Source organism: Eublepharis macularius, chromosome 13, assembly GCF_028583425.1.
Source record: "Eublepharis macularius isolate TG4126 chromosome 13, MPM_Emac_v1.0, whole genome shotgun sequence".
In the NCBI taxonomy this organism is placed as follows: Eukaryota; Metazoa; Chordata; class Lepidosauria; order Squamata; family Eublepharidae; genus Eublepharis; species Eublepharis macularius.
Window position 1 is genome coordinate 34,940,304 of NC_072802.1, and position 14,163 is coordinate 34,954,466.

Here is a 14,163-nt window from a genome sequence, read left to right on the forward strand (position 1 = left end):
GGAGAGTTGAGGGGAAGGAGTGGTTTGCTTCAGACAAGAGGCTTTGGTAGCTGATGCAATCCCCAGTCGGGGATTGAATTGGGCTGCATATATTTATTCATCATCTTTCTCCGCTGCCCTTCCTCCAAGCAGCTGGAAGGTGTGGTTCCATTTTTATCACTGTGCTGTAGCTTAGGCTAACCTTGCAAGTAAGTCTGCAAAAATTACTGGCCTGTAAACATTTTTACTAGCCTAAACTGTGGTGGTCTTTGTAGTGTGTAAACAGACTCAAGTGGGGAACAAAAAGCATTCCATTGCAATTCACAAAACCTTCCCTGCCTGGAGGCCATTTCATATGACACCATTGACCAGAAGAGCAGTTGCTCGCACCACCCACAGGATCTCGGACCACAGTTATTTAGCCCAGGTAACATAAAGATTTTGAAATAAATTGAGAAAGGATAGTGCTTTTTAAACTCAATTTTTCTCATTCAGCGTTCAAGCCTAGTGCGCCTTTCAGCTCTGATCTTTTACTTGTGGCTTTTTAAACATTAATGAGCCTTGCTTGTTGACTGGAGACCGAGATCTAGGAGTTTGCAGTTTGTTTGACTTTGGTGCCAAAGGGGGCATAGCGAAATAATTTTAGCAGCAAGTAGCTGGCGTTGAGTCACCAGGTGATTTTCTTCATGACTAATACTGCAGATTGACAAACTGCCATCCTTTATCCAGTGAAAGTAACTTTTGATAAAAAATCCGTGTAAATGTCTTCCGTTGTAAATCATACCCTCAAAAACACACACAATATTTACTGCTGGATCTCTTAGCAACTGGTGCATTTGTTCACTCCTTGATGGCAGATGACAGTGGTTCGAAACCTGCAGTTCAGTCTGTCAGTTCTTCAGTCCCTGAATGATACTTTGATTGTATGTAAACCTATTCAGATTAATTAGTTAATCCATGAAGCTGTATGAGGACAAGGGGGAAGCAGCCCCTCCATTGTATCTGAATTCAGCTTCAGCCAAGGCCACTTTCTCTCCAGCTACCCCCTTAGAGGTATTGGAGGGAGGGCAGGAAGCAGCCATTCGCCCCTCCATCGTGCCCCAAACGAATCCCTTCTCCAAAAAACAATTGTATTGAATGTCTATATTATTTGTATTATTTTAAATTCTGGCAAGCTGATGTGAGAGCCAGTTCTTGCTACAAAAGGGTAAAAATTAATATACATTCATCAAATTTTTAAAAACACCTTGAATTGTTTAACTGCCTGAATTTTAATACCTGTTCTGGGTGGTTTTCGTGGGCTGCCTCCTTTGCATTCCTGCAAAGATTAGATCCATGTTCTTACATACATATTTCAATTGATCATCAGGCTCTTGGAACCAGGCACATAAACCTCTCTTACGGAGAATGAGGACTGCATCCTGGTGACCAGAAAGGGAATTTTCAGTAAACGGAAGGCAATTGGTTTCTTCTGTTCTTTTAGCCTGTCGGAGGTGCACCTATGACTTGCATTGCCTTGAGTCCCCTGGAATTGTTTCACTCTTTGTAGCCGAAATATTTTTAAATAAGGTTCTGTCCTTTTGAGCACCCCAATTTGATAGAAGAACCTGCCCTTCTCAAGGAAGCATTCTGGGCATGTTAACTGGTGCCCCTGTTCTGTGTAATATCCATTCAGCAAAATATAAAAGGTGCTTAGAGAGAGGCAGAACATCAGAGATGTAGCCAGCTGCAGAACGAGCCTGGCAAGATGAATAATTCAGCAAGGAAATGTTCTTCTAGTGAATTTAGATGTAATCTTTAATGTAGTGGTTACGGGCTCTTGGGGTGGGCAGAAAGATTACGTTACAACTCCAGGCGAAGTGATTGCCATCACATTTGGACTGCAAGATGTCTGGTGCGGTGAAATCTGTTAGCTTGTCTCAGCTGATCGAACCCTGTGTGTGTGTTTTACTTCCCAGATCAGATGTTTGTGTGGGCAATGTATTTACTTTACAATTCAAGGCTGTTCCAACAAAGCTAGCAGTGGATCTGTGACTCCAAATGTCTCCCCCTCCCAAGAACTCAGAGCATCCTGCATAGTTCTCTGCATTCCACCCTCACAAAACCCAGTGAGATGGAATAAATTGTGGAAGTGATTGACCCAAGGCCACCTGGTGTACCTCATAGCTTAAGTCGAAATTCGAACCCAGACCTCCCAAGTCTGAATCTTACACTAGAACCATTCCACCATACTGTCTCTTTCATGCTAACTGCGACATCAATAGCACATCTTTGCAATTGTCTCTTCTTCATGAACTGTTTTTCAGTTTGCTTGTGTGGCCTGATCCTTCCGATAAACTGCATGTTTGTTACCAGTAGTAACTACTGTAGTAAGTAGTAACTACTACCAGTAGTAAGGAAATACTTCTCCCTTTCTTCTAGTACTAAAACTTCAGTCCACCCAATGAAATTGATTGGCAATAGTTTCGGAGTAGACATAAAGGCAGTTTTGCTTCACGTCAAGCATAATTGACTTGTAGAACTCAGTGACACAAAGTCTGGTGATGGTTACTTGTTCGGATGGCTTTTTAAAAGGACCAGGCAGGTTTGTGAAAGATGCCTCTCTCAAGAGGTACTAGCTGTGATGGCTAAATTGATCCTCCATGTTCAGGGGGAGTGTACCCCTGAATGCCAAATGCCTGGGACAAACAGAGCAGGGTTGTTTATGCCCTGGTTCTGTGTGTGCTGGAGGTCTCCTGTTGGAAACAGAATGCTGGGCTTGATGGGCCGCCTTCAGTCTAGTTGGGCTTTTCTTACATATTTTGTCTTTAGGCTTTTAAAGGCCAGATGCCGGGAGAGCCTTGTTTTTACTTTAAGCAGCCCATAATTCTTGTGTTGCGTATTCAAGAGCCCCGGATGGTGGTGCTGTTAAATTAGATACTTCCTTAGGCTTTCAATAGAATTTCCTATTGTGTAACACACAGAACTGCCCACATGTGGTTCTCTGCCCAGGCTCCCTCCAGGCCAGGAGAATGAAACACAGCCCAGTGTTACGTTGCACAGCCCAGCCCTGTTTTAGTAAAGCTGCTGCCCGCCCCGCTTCCAAGTGGCTCGTAGTAAACATTTTACAGCCGCAACCTCTGTTTTCAACCCAGAGTTAAGCAGCCTGTTTCTGTTCCATGGGGAAGGCCTAATCAGGTCCCTCGTGGGTGCTAGAGAAACCACCCTTGTTGCTGTTGTCTTAAGCTGTATCCTCATTCCCATAGGCCTCCTGGTGGGGACGCTGGATGCCGTCCTGGATTCCACGTCCAAAGTGGCCCCTTTCCGCATCCTGCATCAGACACCTGATTCCCAAGTATACTGGTCGATAGCTTGTGGTAAGTCAGTTTCTAAACCATGCGGGCTTGGGAGATCAACAAAGCCCAGCCAGTGCATTGTGGAGGTCGATCTCTTCCTGAGCAGATCTACACATTACCATGTCCTCATGTTTAACAGGGCAGTACCCATCTTTGCATCACACATGCAATGGCAGTTTTGTGCCTCCTGGACACACTGGCTCTTTTCTGTTGGCGGCCACAGCACACAGGGTGAAGCACCTGTAGCCCCTCCACTGCCCACTGTTCCCACATGCTCAGACAGCCCCATGGAGCTGCAATTGGGTCTGTTGTAAAAAAAAAAAAAGTATTACTTACGTAACTTACAAGTAAGTTTCACAATGGAGCCAAGAGCACTCAGTTTCAGGACCTGTAAACAGCAGGGAGAGACTGCAGTCACTCTTCCTTGCATGCTGTGGCTGCAAATAGAAAACAGCCGCTGTACGTCCAGGAGGCACAAAACTCCCATTACACACATGATACAAAATCGTCATGCTGTTCCCCAGCAAGCACAGGAACTCTGTAACGTGTAGATGGAGCCCAGGGTGATGTTTATGTGTTACCCAGACCATGGTTCCTTGTGACATCTGAATGCTGTTTTTAAAAGTGGTGCTTGGACCCTCTTTGCAATGGCTTCCTCCTCCCCGAGGCACCCAAATGTCGTCCCATAAAGCATTTGCTTGCTTGGCAGCCAGGTACCCTCTCTTTCGTTCTGTTGGGTCATGCAAAGAATCACACAGTGGCTTCCAGGAAGGATCAGAATATTTACATTTTTATTGTTTATGTTCAGAGGCATGACCAGGATGTGTATTGTTGTCCTCCTTCAGTGCAAGTGAGTAACCAAAGAAGTTATTACCCTGACTCCGTCAAGGAGTTGTCTCCTAAAGCTCATTTGCTCGATCTTTGAATGCTGAACAACCAGCAATCAGAATAAATATCTAGACACAATAAAAGCCTTTGTGTGCTCACCCAGGAAGATTAAAGGCTTATGGGTGTGCTGTCGTAAACTGCTTGTGTGTTAATTACTCTGCAATATCAGAATGATTGTTGTCGGCAGCCTGGCTGCCTCCTTGTTTTCCTTTTAGCCTTTTCTTACGAGGACAACTGTTGAGCTTGTGAGCTCTCTCTTACAATCTCAGGTTTGTCTCCATACCCATAAGGACTGAAAGCTGCCTTTTTAAAAAAGCAGAATAGGAACTGAGTTTCTCAAGACATTACATTTTGCACCCACTTCTAAATTCTACTCATGTGTGGGGAACGGCCAAAGGCATACAGCCCTGAACATGCCCAGCTGATTGCCAGCACCGTCTTCCCAGTCGTTACCATTCGTGTAATTTTCCTCTGAGTGTTTTCCAGTTTGATCGCCCTCTTTTTTAATGTCAGTGCTTAAAACTCATTGTTGAATTTCAAACATTCCAAAAAACTAGGCACGAGGGTTTCTTTAGCATTATGCTGATGATGTGGGCATCACTAGTCTTCCCCGTCACCTACTGACAGCTGGTCCTTTTAACTGGAGATGCCGGGGACTGAACGTGAGACCTTCTGCATGCAAGGCTGGTGCGCTGCTGTTGAGCCACGGACTCTCCCCAGCTACGTGAGAAGCTTCACAGGAGGCAGTCGGCGGCTTCTCCCAACACTAGTGTTGCTTCCGTTTCCAGAGAGGCTGCACTGTCTGCAGAAGGGTTGCATTGTGGCTCCAGGCTTCCCACATGATTTCGGCAGTGGTGGAAGGACTGGTGCTGCAGCAGCTCTCGAGCTGGCGGCATAATATGGACCATCATGTCACACTGCTGGTGGTGGCTGCTCAGTTTCTCTGTCTCTTCTTTTCCTTCCCCCCCAAGGGGAAGACCTTCTAAAGGACTTCTGGCTGGAAGATGCTCTCATTGTTGCTTCCTGTTTTAGGGAACCATTGCTCAGAGGTCTTCCTTTTCTTTTGGCCCCTTCAAATCCCCTCTCTCAGTTCATTTTGCCACCAGTTGAGAAAGATTCCCAAGGAAGAGTCCATGGAGCAGAATGTTAGTTGATACTCTGCTGCAGCTTTGTAATCATAATAATAAGTTCTTTGCTTGCTGTTTTCTTGCATGCTTTAATTCAGGTGAAACTGATTTAGTTCCTCTTCCTTTCAGGATCCAACAGAGAAGAAATAACCAAGCACTGGGTATGGCTGGAACAGAACGTCATGAAGACCCTCTCCGTCTTCGATTCCAACGAAGACATCACCAGCTTTGTACAGGGGAAAATAAGAGTACGTACTACAGGGAAGTAAATGGGTGGCATTGCATTGGTGGCATTTTGCTAGAATGGATGTGTGCAGGGAGGGCACGGATCTCTTGCACGGACTCCCTGCACAGAAGCATGTTGGAACCCCTGTACAATCCCTAACAACGACAGCTGGGCCCAGTCAGTGTCTGGCGTAGAAGGCTCTTGTTATAGGAGCAGTGTTGTAAATGTCCATGTAGGAGTGAATGGCAGTCTTCTGACTGTATGGCAAGAAAGGAATGGGGCACTCTTAGAGCAGAGCCTAAGCCCACAGTTAAGCCAACTGTATCTTGCACCTACAGGGTTAGTCATTTTAGAGCAAGGCGTGGCAGGCTTTAGGCCCCTCCTCTTTTACTAGAACCCTAGAGCACCCCTGCCAAATGTATTTCATATTTCAGAGGACAAATTAAACAGTGTTCTGAATGTGTGTGTGTTCTGGGTATGCCGCTGTGACCTTTTCCTCTGTTCTTCCACTCACCTGGAGTCCTCGCTGTCCGAGCTAGGAGCAACCTCAAAACAGAAAGGAGTGAGCGGCCATCTGCTTGTTCCGCTTCCTCTGCCCAGCTCACTCCTCTGCAGCCTCAGGAGACACCAGGTTCCCCCTTACTGGCTTTCTCTTGAGGCCTTTGAAAAGCAGCATGGAAAGCCACCATAACCGCTGCTGACCTCTTCGGAGGATCTTTCTCCTTGTGAGAGATTGGGAGTTGTGCCGGCCATTGCCGCTGCCCTGATCTAGCCTTGTCTCCCTGGGGGGTACCTGCCAGATGCCACCAATCAGCTGTTGAAGTGTCAGTTCTCCCCTAGTCCATGGAAGATCCATGTTAAGTCCATTGGCTTTGGGACAGTGGGCCTGAATGCTAGGGAGCAGCTAATGTGGCCCTTTCATGATACAGTCTCTCCCCCTCTCGCTTCCATCGGCACAGCTCCAATCCCCATCCCTGACTGAAGCTATGCCAAGGTGGCCAAGTGTATTCTTCTCCTGTTTACCTTTGCCTCCCTCTCCTTCCTTTCTGTTCACTATTTTATTTCCTTATTTAAAACATGTAGATCCCACACACGCCTGGACTGCTGAGGTGGCTTCCAGTTACAAAGAGCACAGTCCATAAAGAAGTACCAGGTGCTCACAATAAAATCACAGGGCATATCAGACCAATAATTCTCCAGTTGTTTAAAAAAAATACTAGTAGGGCTTTGTTAACATATACTCTGAAGCAGAGCAGAGGATAGATTTGCTTGATTTTGGTTTGTAAGTGCCGAACGTCTATAAACAAGAGTAGTTAATTTCATTACATGTTTGGAAAGAAGCAGTATTGCTGCCAGAGCATGCGCTTGTTGATCTCAATCATATTTTTTATCCTTGCTCTTCCCTGGTGGAGCTTAGAGCAGGATCCATGATTCTCCCCTAACTTGTTTATCCAGAATGCTTACACTGGTCTTGTGTGGTAGGCTGGACTGAAAGAGTGTGGCTGGCCCATGATGATGAACTGAGCTTCATAGCTGAGCGAGGTATTTTCATGGCAGCTTCCCTTGCTGTCCATCAGACTCACGTGCACGTATGCTGAAATATAACAAATAAAAGCAGGCTAACCTGGGCAAAATATTTCCCATGACCTTTTCTCTCGTGAAGTGCAAGCTGTTATGAACCTGAGGCTGAAATAGCTATTTGAGTGTGTGTTTCCTGTCTGTCCTGAGTGGTTTGTGATTTTGCAGGTCTACCCTTACTCACAGTGCAACCCTGTGCAGAATTACTTCAGTCTAACTGCGCTTAGACCTATGGGATTTAGACTGGCATAACTTGTCTTGGGGCATTGTCTGATTGTCTTTTTGTTATAGGGCTTGATTGCAGAGGAAAGTAAAGGCTCGTTGAGCAAAGAGGAGGATCCGGAGAAGTTCCGTGAGGCACTCATGAAGTTTGAGAAGTGCTTTGGGTTACCTGAACCAGAGAAGTTGGTGACTTACTACTCTTGCAGCTACTGGAAGGGCCGAGTGCCTTGCCAGGGCTGGCTGTACCTTAGCACCAACTTTCTTAGTTTTTACTCCTTTCTGCTTGGTGCCGAAAGTAAGTGAAGACTAATCATTAGTTATGATTTCTTTTTTAATTCCCTCAAACGCTTCTGTTTTTGAAAGTGCATTTTTCTTTTCCCTCCTTTTTTGCAGGATTTAATATATTTTTTTAAAAGACTCACGGCCTTGACATAGCCCCCTGAAAACTGATTTCTAGAGCTGTAGTCTTGAAGTCAGAGAGCCTTACTTCCAGGTTCCCTGGAGTGGTGGCATAGAAATTTTCCAAATAAATAAATAGTCTGCACAGCTTCTAAAGGCAGCAATTCTGCATACATTTAAGTTCTGCTCAACTCATTGGGATTGATCTCCAGGTATAAACCGGCAGAGGATCAGGGTGCATGCCAGACTGTAAATGATTGTCCTCATGTTTCATCAGCTTAAAAAAATAAGATATAAGCCTTCATTTCTGGTTCATTAAAATATTTTGCATTCAGTATAACCTTCAGATAACTTGTGGCAAATATGTACTGTGCTGTGCACTTCTCCTCCTGCTCCAAAACAAAGCTTATTTACAATAATAATAATAACAACAACATTCGATTAATATACCACCCTCCAGGACAACTTAACACCCACTCAGAGCAGTTTACAAAGTATGTTATTATTGTCCTCACAACCATCACCCTGTGAGGTGGGTGGGGCTGAGAGAGCTCTGAAAGAGCTGTGACTGACCCAAGGTCACCCAGCTCGTTTCAAGTGGGGCAGTAGGGAATCAAACCCAGTTCAACAGGTTAGAGTCCCAGCACTCTTAACTACTGCACCAAACTGACTCTCAAGTATTAAGTGCTCTGTTGTCTTGCAGCCACTGTTATGTCAACTGAAGTTTAGGTTTTAGGGCAGAGGGTTTGTAGCCTGGTAGCTTTGAATGCTGAAGATCTCAAACCCAGTCTTTGACATCTCAAATTAAAGGATCTTAGGAAGCAAGAGTTGTAGGAAGACCTGCCTTCGCTGGAGACCTCGAAGAGCCACTGCGTATCAGAATAAACAGTAGACTGTACTGAGCTTGGTAAAATGCAGCTGGTCGAACTTGATAAAAGGCAGCTTCATATGTTGATATTTTAAGGGAGAGGTGTTGGGAATTAGCAAGTGTTTCCATTTCAGTCATGAAAGAGTTAAACTATTTGTGTTACTAACTTAATTAGTAAACTTACTTTGCATGTAACCACTAGGGCCTCGAGCAAGGATTCCCCGCCATAGAAGGGGAGTCTCTAAGCATAATGAAGGAGAATTAGGATTTTCTATTGGGAAACTTGTTTATTAGAGAGGCAATTAAGTGATGCTGCATACTGAAGTTTTATTGCTTTGTTCACTCTCTCCTGTTCTTGTTTTGTGTTAAGATGCAGCAGTTGTTGTCTTCAGTTGCTTTCAGTTGTCTTCTGTCTCTTGCTTACTCTCTATCTATACTAGCAAAATGTGGTCTACTTAGCATTTATTATTTTCTTCTGAAGTAGCCCTGTTTTTATGCCTTTAGTAAAGTATTCTTACAGAGCTACACTGGGGTGTGTATCTATTCTCATTTCTTCCAATGCGCAGTCTCTAAATAACTCTGCTGATTTCTTACAAGAGCCCATGGTTCAGGGGCAGAGTGCTTGCTTTGCCTGCAGAAGATCCCGAGTCCATTCAAGAGGATCTCCCATCACAGTGCTGGGAAAGACCCTTCTCTGCTTAATAACCTGGAGAGCCCTGGCTAGGCAGGTTAGACGTGACTGAGCTAGATGAACTGATGGTCTGACTCAGTATAAGCAGCTTCATAACCATACACAAAGTGGGAGGGGTCCGGGGGAGAGGGCCTTCTCAGTGGCAACCCCGCAATGACAGTCCAGCATCCCCAGGGAGGCACACCTGGCCCCGTCACTGCCAATCTTTGGGAGGCACATGAAGACATTTTTATTTAGGACTGTTTTTAATTAGCTTTGTTTTTATATTTATTGGCAGTCCTACGCTGTTTTTAAACTTTGTTTTATTCACGTTATGATTGTTATTTTACACATATTGTAAGTGTAGGTAAGTTGCAAAGTAGAAAGGCTGCTAATAAATGTTTTAAATAAATAAATATTTTTTTCCCTTATGGCACCCAAACCACAAAAAGTTTGATTGGAAGCTTCCTCTAGGCTTGAACCTGCAGGGGCAGCCGACATGATGAAAGACACTTGCTCAGGCCTTCTTTTTTTTCCTGTCTGCAGTAAAACTTGTCATATCCTGGGATGAAATCTCAAAACTGGAAAGGACGTCTAACGTGATTCTGACAGAGAGCATCCACGTGTGTTCCCATGGGGAGGATCACTACTTTTCCATGTTTTTGCACATCAGCGAGACCTTTCTTCTGATGGAGCAGTTGGCACTGTACACCATACGGAGGCTCTTTGACAAGGAGACCTTCAAAGGGGACCCTGTCCTCCACGATCCTTTGCAAATCACAAAGAGGTAATTTGAAAAGTAAATGAAATAAAAATGACTATTAATTTGTTTGGGGGAGGGGGTTGGCTGTACCTTAATTTTTTGGTGCAAGTGGTTTGCTGTGATAAGAACAGCTTTAAAATGCGTCACCAATCATAAACAGCAAAAAACACAATGGTAGAAACCTGCAGAGTTAAAACGGAACAAAAACTCATATGGCTACGGAAACCAACAGCCAAATTAGGAAGCAGGAGTTCAGTTCAGGCTGGAGGAGACAAGCAAGGACAGCAGTGTGAGGCATGCTGGCCCATTTCTCCTGATCAAAGGACAGGGAGCACAAAGCTGAGGAAGAATTCCTTCATGACTCTGCCCTGAATGAAAGGAGAGCTCGGAAGGAGGAGAAGCAGAAATGAGAGAACCTCTCCCCTCCCTCTGAGACATTGGCTACCGGTTCAATCCTATGTTTCCTCAAATCTTGTCCCGTGTAAAAAGTGCATTTCAAAATTTGTCATTGCTAAAATTTTTGTAATTGTGCTGTATGGTGTTTTTTACATTAATAGTCCCCCTTACCCCTGAAAGAACAGTAGCTCTTTGGTTTATCCCCGAGGTGGTGGGGTTGAAAACCAAAAACAGTACAGTCTTTAACTATTGAATAGAAAAGAGATACTTTTAGCAGACCTTTGCAACTGACCTCCCCTCTCTGTTCCCCAGAGGCCTCGAAAGCCGAGCCCGCAGCGAGCAGTTTAATGCTTTCTTCAGGCTACCCAAAGAGGAAACCCTGAGGGAGGTGCACGAGTGTTTCTTATGGGTGCCTTTCAACCACTACAACACTCTGGGGAAAATGTGCATTTCTGAAAACTACATCTGTTTTGCCAGCCAGGATGGTTCCCTGTGCTGCGTAATCATCCCTCTGAGAGAGGTAAGTCTGGAAGGGGTCAGAGCCAAACCATGCTGCATGAAGCTTCCTTTCTTTACAGTGTTCCAGTAACCACAGAAGCTTGCTTGCATGCTCAAGTCAAGAGGCACTTTGCCATGTTGACACTCTTGTTACGGGTTTTGTTCTGAGCTTTGCTCTTGGGATTTTAATTGTGCTTGTAAGCCACTTCAGAGAGAGAGGGCAAAACGGAAGTGTTTAGAAGAAAACAAAGGTTGTAATGATTTGCTCCTTTTATTTTTTTTGCGTGTCGGTCGGATTAAACTATGGTGAACTGTGCATGGAAGCCTTATTGCAGTTCAGACTAGAAGAGGTTTCTTTTTTTTCTTTTCTCTAGTAGTTGGTCTAAAAGTTGCCAGAAATATCGGGGGAAACCCTGAAGCTTTGCCATCAAACTGGTAAAACATTGGTTAACAGAACTTAATTTCCTTGTCAATGTGCTCTGGATTCTAACTTGAAAATCCTGATGGCTATGCGCTTTTCCTTGCAACCCCTCAGTATAGAATTTGTTTCTGAAACAAGGCCTTTTATAAAGAGGCCTTATAAAACTGGATGCATTCTGAGCAAAATGGTATTGATATGTTGCTTATGTCAGTGGAGGGAGTACAGCCTCAAGAACATCCTTACCACGTAAGTCCTTTGGCGTGGATTTGATTATTTGACAAATGAATGGGCTAAGATGGCCTTTGGGGTATTGTATAATAACAAATAATTAATAGAAAAGAAAAGTATAAACGAAGGGAAATAAAGTTCTAAGAGGAATACTAGGCTTTATGTTCCTTACTTGGTATTTTTCTTTTCCGTTTATTATTATTATTTTATTCCTTGTTCCAGAAAAAGAAAGAAAAACCCTGATAATATTGGGGGTTAAAGGATAGGCTTTGCCTGCAGTGGGCATGTCAGGGTTTCAGCTTTTAACACCATGACCCAATTGAGGATGGTTCCAGTATTGTTCATTTGAAATATTTATGTTCTACTTTTCCCCAGTGCCCAAAGCAGCTTACAAAATATAAACAATACCCAGTTTAAAATCTGTTAAAACTCTTAAAATAGCATGTAGGAGTTGCAATTTTAACTCCATGTAACGTATTTCATCACCAGCTGCCGATCAGAGACATTCATTGGTTATTTCTACCAAGAGCACAATGAAATAATTCCGTGTTGCATGTTTTACAGAAGAGAGAGAATGGGGGTGGGGGGGTGGCTTTCTGTGCCATATCTTTAGTTACTGAAAACAAATGTGCACAGGCTGTAGATGAGTGGAGGGAAAGGAGGGAAAGTACCAAAGAGTTTATTGCCTATAGCCATAGGCTGTCACAAATTTTCCAAACATCAACTAATAAACAGTTAAATCCAGTATCACAGTCTGAAAAGGTTAATTAAAATTAATTAAAACAGTACAGTATACCACACTTGTAGATGAGTGGACCTTTCAAACGGGGGACTGCCCAAAGTGAAGCAAAGCCCTTCATGGCCGTGGCCCCTCATACCTGCAGAACTGCCTCCCTGTGTTCCACTAAGGCAGCTTCACTCATCTGAACAGGGCCTTTTGCAGGTACCACCCTGCAGTTGGGCTAACTCAACAACTGCCCATACATAGGCTTTCTTTATAGCAGCCCCCCCGCCTTGTGGAACAGCCTGCCTGAGGAGGTCAGGAAAGCTCCCGTTCTCCTGGCTTTCTACAAACTATGTAAAACTGAATTATTCAGGAGGGCTTTCTGCTCAGATTATAGGGCTGTAATAGTAATAGCTCAGAGAGATACCTTGGAAAGGGACAGGGACTGTAGACTAGGCTATTGGGTACTGTCTGCTGATATAGATATGTTCCTACTGGGTAGTTTGATGTTACTAAAGATGTCCTGTTCATTACTTATGCTTTAAATTCAGAAAGGTTTCATTCATGTGTCTGCTTTCTGCTAGTTTTTTTTTTAATTTCTGGCTATCATACCCTATTGTATTCTGTTTTCACTGAATGTCCCAACTGTTTATCATATTGTATTTTTGCTCTGTGATTGTCCTAGCTATTGATTATATTGTATTCACTTGCAGTATGTAATCCACCTTGGATCTCAGTGAGAAAGGTGGACTCCAAATAAACAATAATGATAATAATAATCGATGACCTTAGCTGGCACTTGGGATCATTTCTACTGATACTGAAATCTTCTCATCTTTGCTGTTTGCAGGTAGTAGCAGTTGAGTCATCTGACCCTGCTAGCAAAGTAGTCAGCATCAGCACTAAAGGGGCAAAAGCCTTCCGCTTCTCAGAAGTCAGGGATTTTGAACATCTGGTGGAGAAGCTCAGGGGCAGATGTGGTACAGCCTCAAGCCCCCAGCATGTTGCGAATGTGGAGGTAAATTTATTTTCCTTGGTGATATGTATCTCATGCTCCTTTCTGACATCATGATAAACCATGGTTTATAAATAGTGTTTTTTCAAACCTCAGTGAAGAAGTCCCAGTGCCAGTGGTCCAGCTAACTAGAGTTAATTAATGGGCACTGAACTTTTTTTAAAATTAGGACCTATAAATGTGATTTTTTTAAAAAAACCAGTATTTGTAGTTTCTATGGTTTGTTGCAATGTCTGAACTCAGATGTAGAGATGTAAGGATGTAGGTAGATGTAAAGATGTAGGGAGGGTGTCTTACCAGCTGAGCAATAAGAGAGAGACATGAAACAGACAAACGGGGGTTTATACACAAATGGTAGACTAACCAGAGTTTGTTGCCCAAAGCACAGTTTATTGTGATGTTTTCAGGCAACTGAAGAGATGGCAAACTGATTTATTTGTATATTTATTTGCTCTGTGGGTGGGTGGGTGTGGGTGTGGCATTCTCAACTTGTAATTTGTAATTTCTACCTTTATATCAAAGGGCATTAAAACATTTTAAAATACAATTTTAACTAATTCTTATACACACACCATTTCTACTTTGGGGGTATAGTTCTGTCACTGTTCATCCCTTCCTGAAATGTTATAACTTCTCCCTTTCCTGCCATATTGTAATTGATTAAAGAAAATCCGTAACATTCTCCTCCGGACTGTTGTTTCTAAACAAGCGGCATCTCACTAGGCTTCTCACCTGGAGACTCTTTGTGGAACTTTGCAGGGGGTGCATCCTCTTAACCATCCCACTGGGCGGCTCTGTGCTTGTGAACCGCTGTATCCAGATGTTA

At 43.7% G+C, this 14,163-nt stretch overlaps 1 protein-coding gene across 2 annotated transcripts in view; it reads left to right on the forward strand.

The window, feature by feature from the left end:
- Positions 1–14,163, forward strand: part of TBC1D8B (TBC1 domain family member 8B) — a 35,878-nt gene that overhangs the window by 3,207 nt on the left and 18,508 nt on the right. For both annotated transcript variants that reach the window (XR_008598102.1, XM_054996225.1), the window contains exons 2-7: positions 3,225–3,335; positions 5,459–5,577; positions 7,425–7,650; positions 9,839–10,079; positions 10,764–10,971; positions 13,173–13,340. Coding sequence is in view for 1 of the 2 variants with exons in the window: in XM_054996225.1 (XP_054852200.1) it covers positions 3,225–3,335; positions 5,459–5,577; positions 7,425–7,650; positions 9,839–10,079; positions 10,764–10,971; positions 13,173–13,340 (1,073 nt within the window). In the remaining variant the exon portion in view is untranslated. The remainder of the gene's footprint in view (positions 1–3,224; positions 3,336–5,458; positions 5,578–7,424; positions 7,651–9,838; positions 10,080–10,763; positions 10,972–13,172; positions 13,341–14,163) is intronic.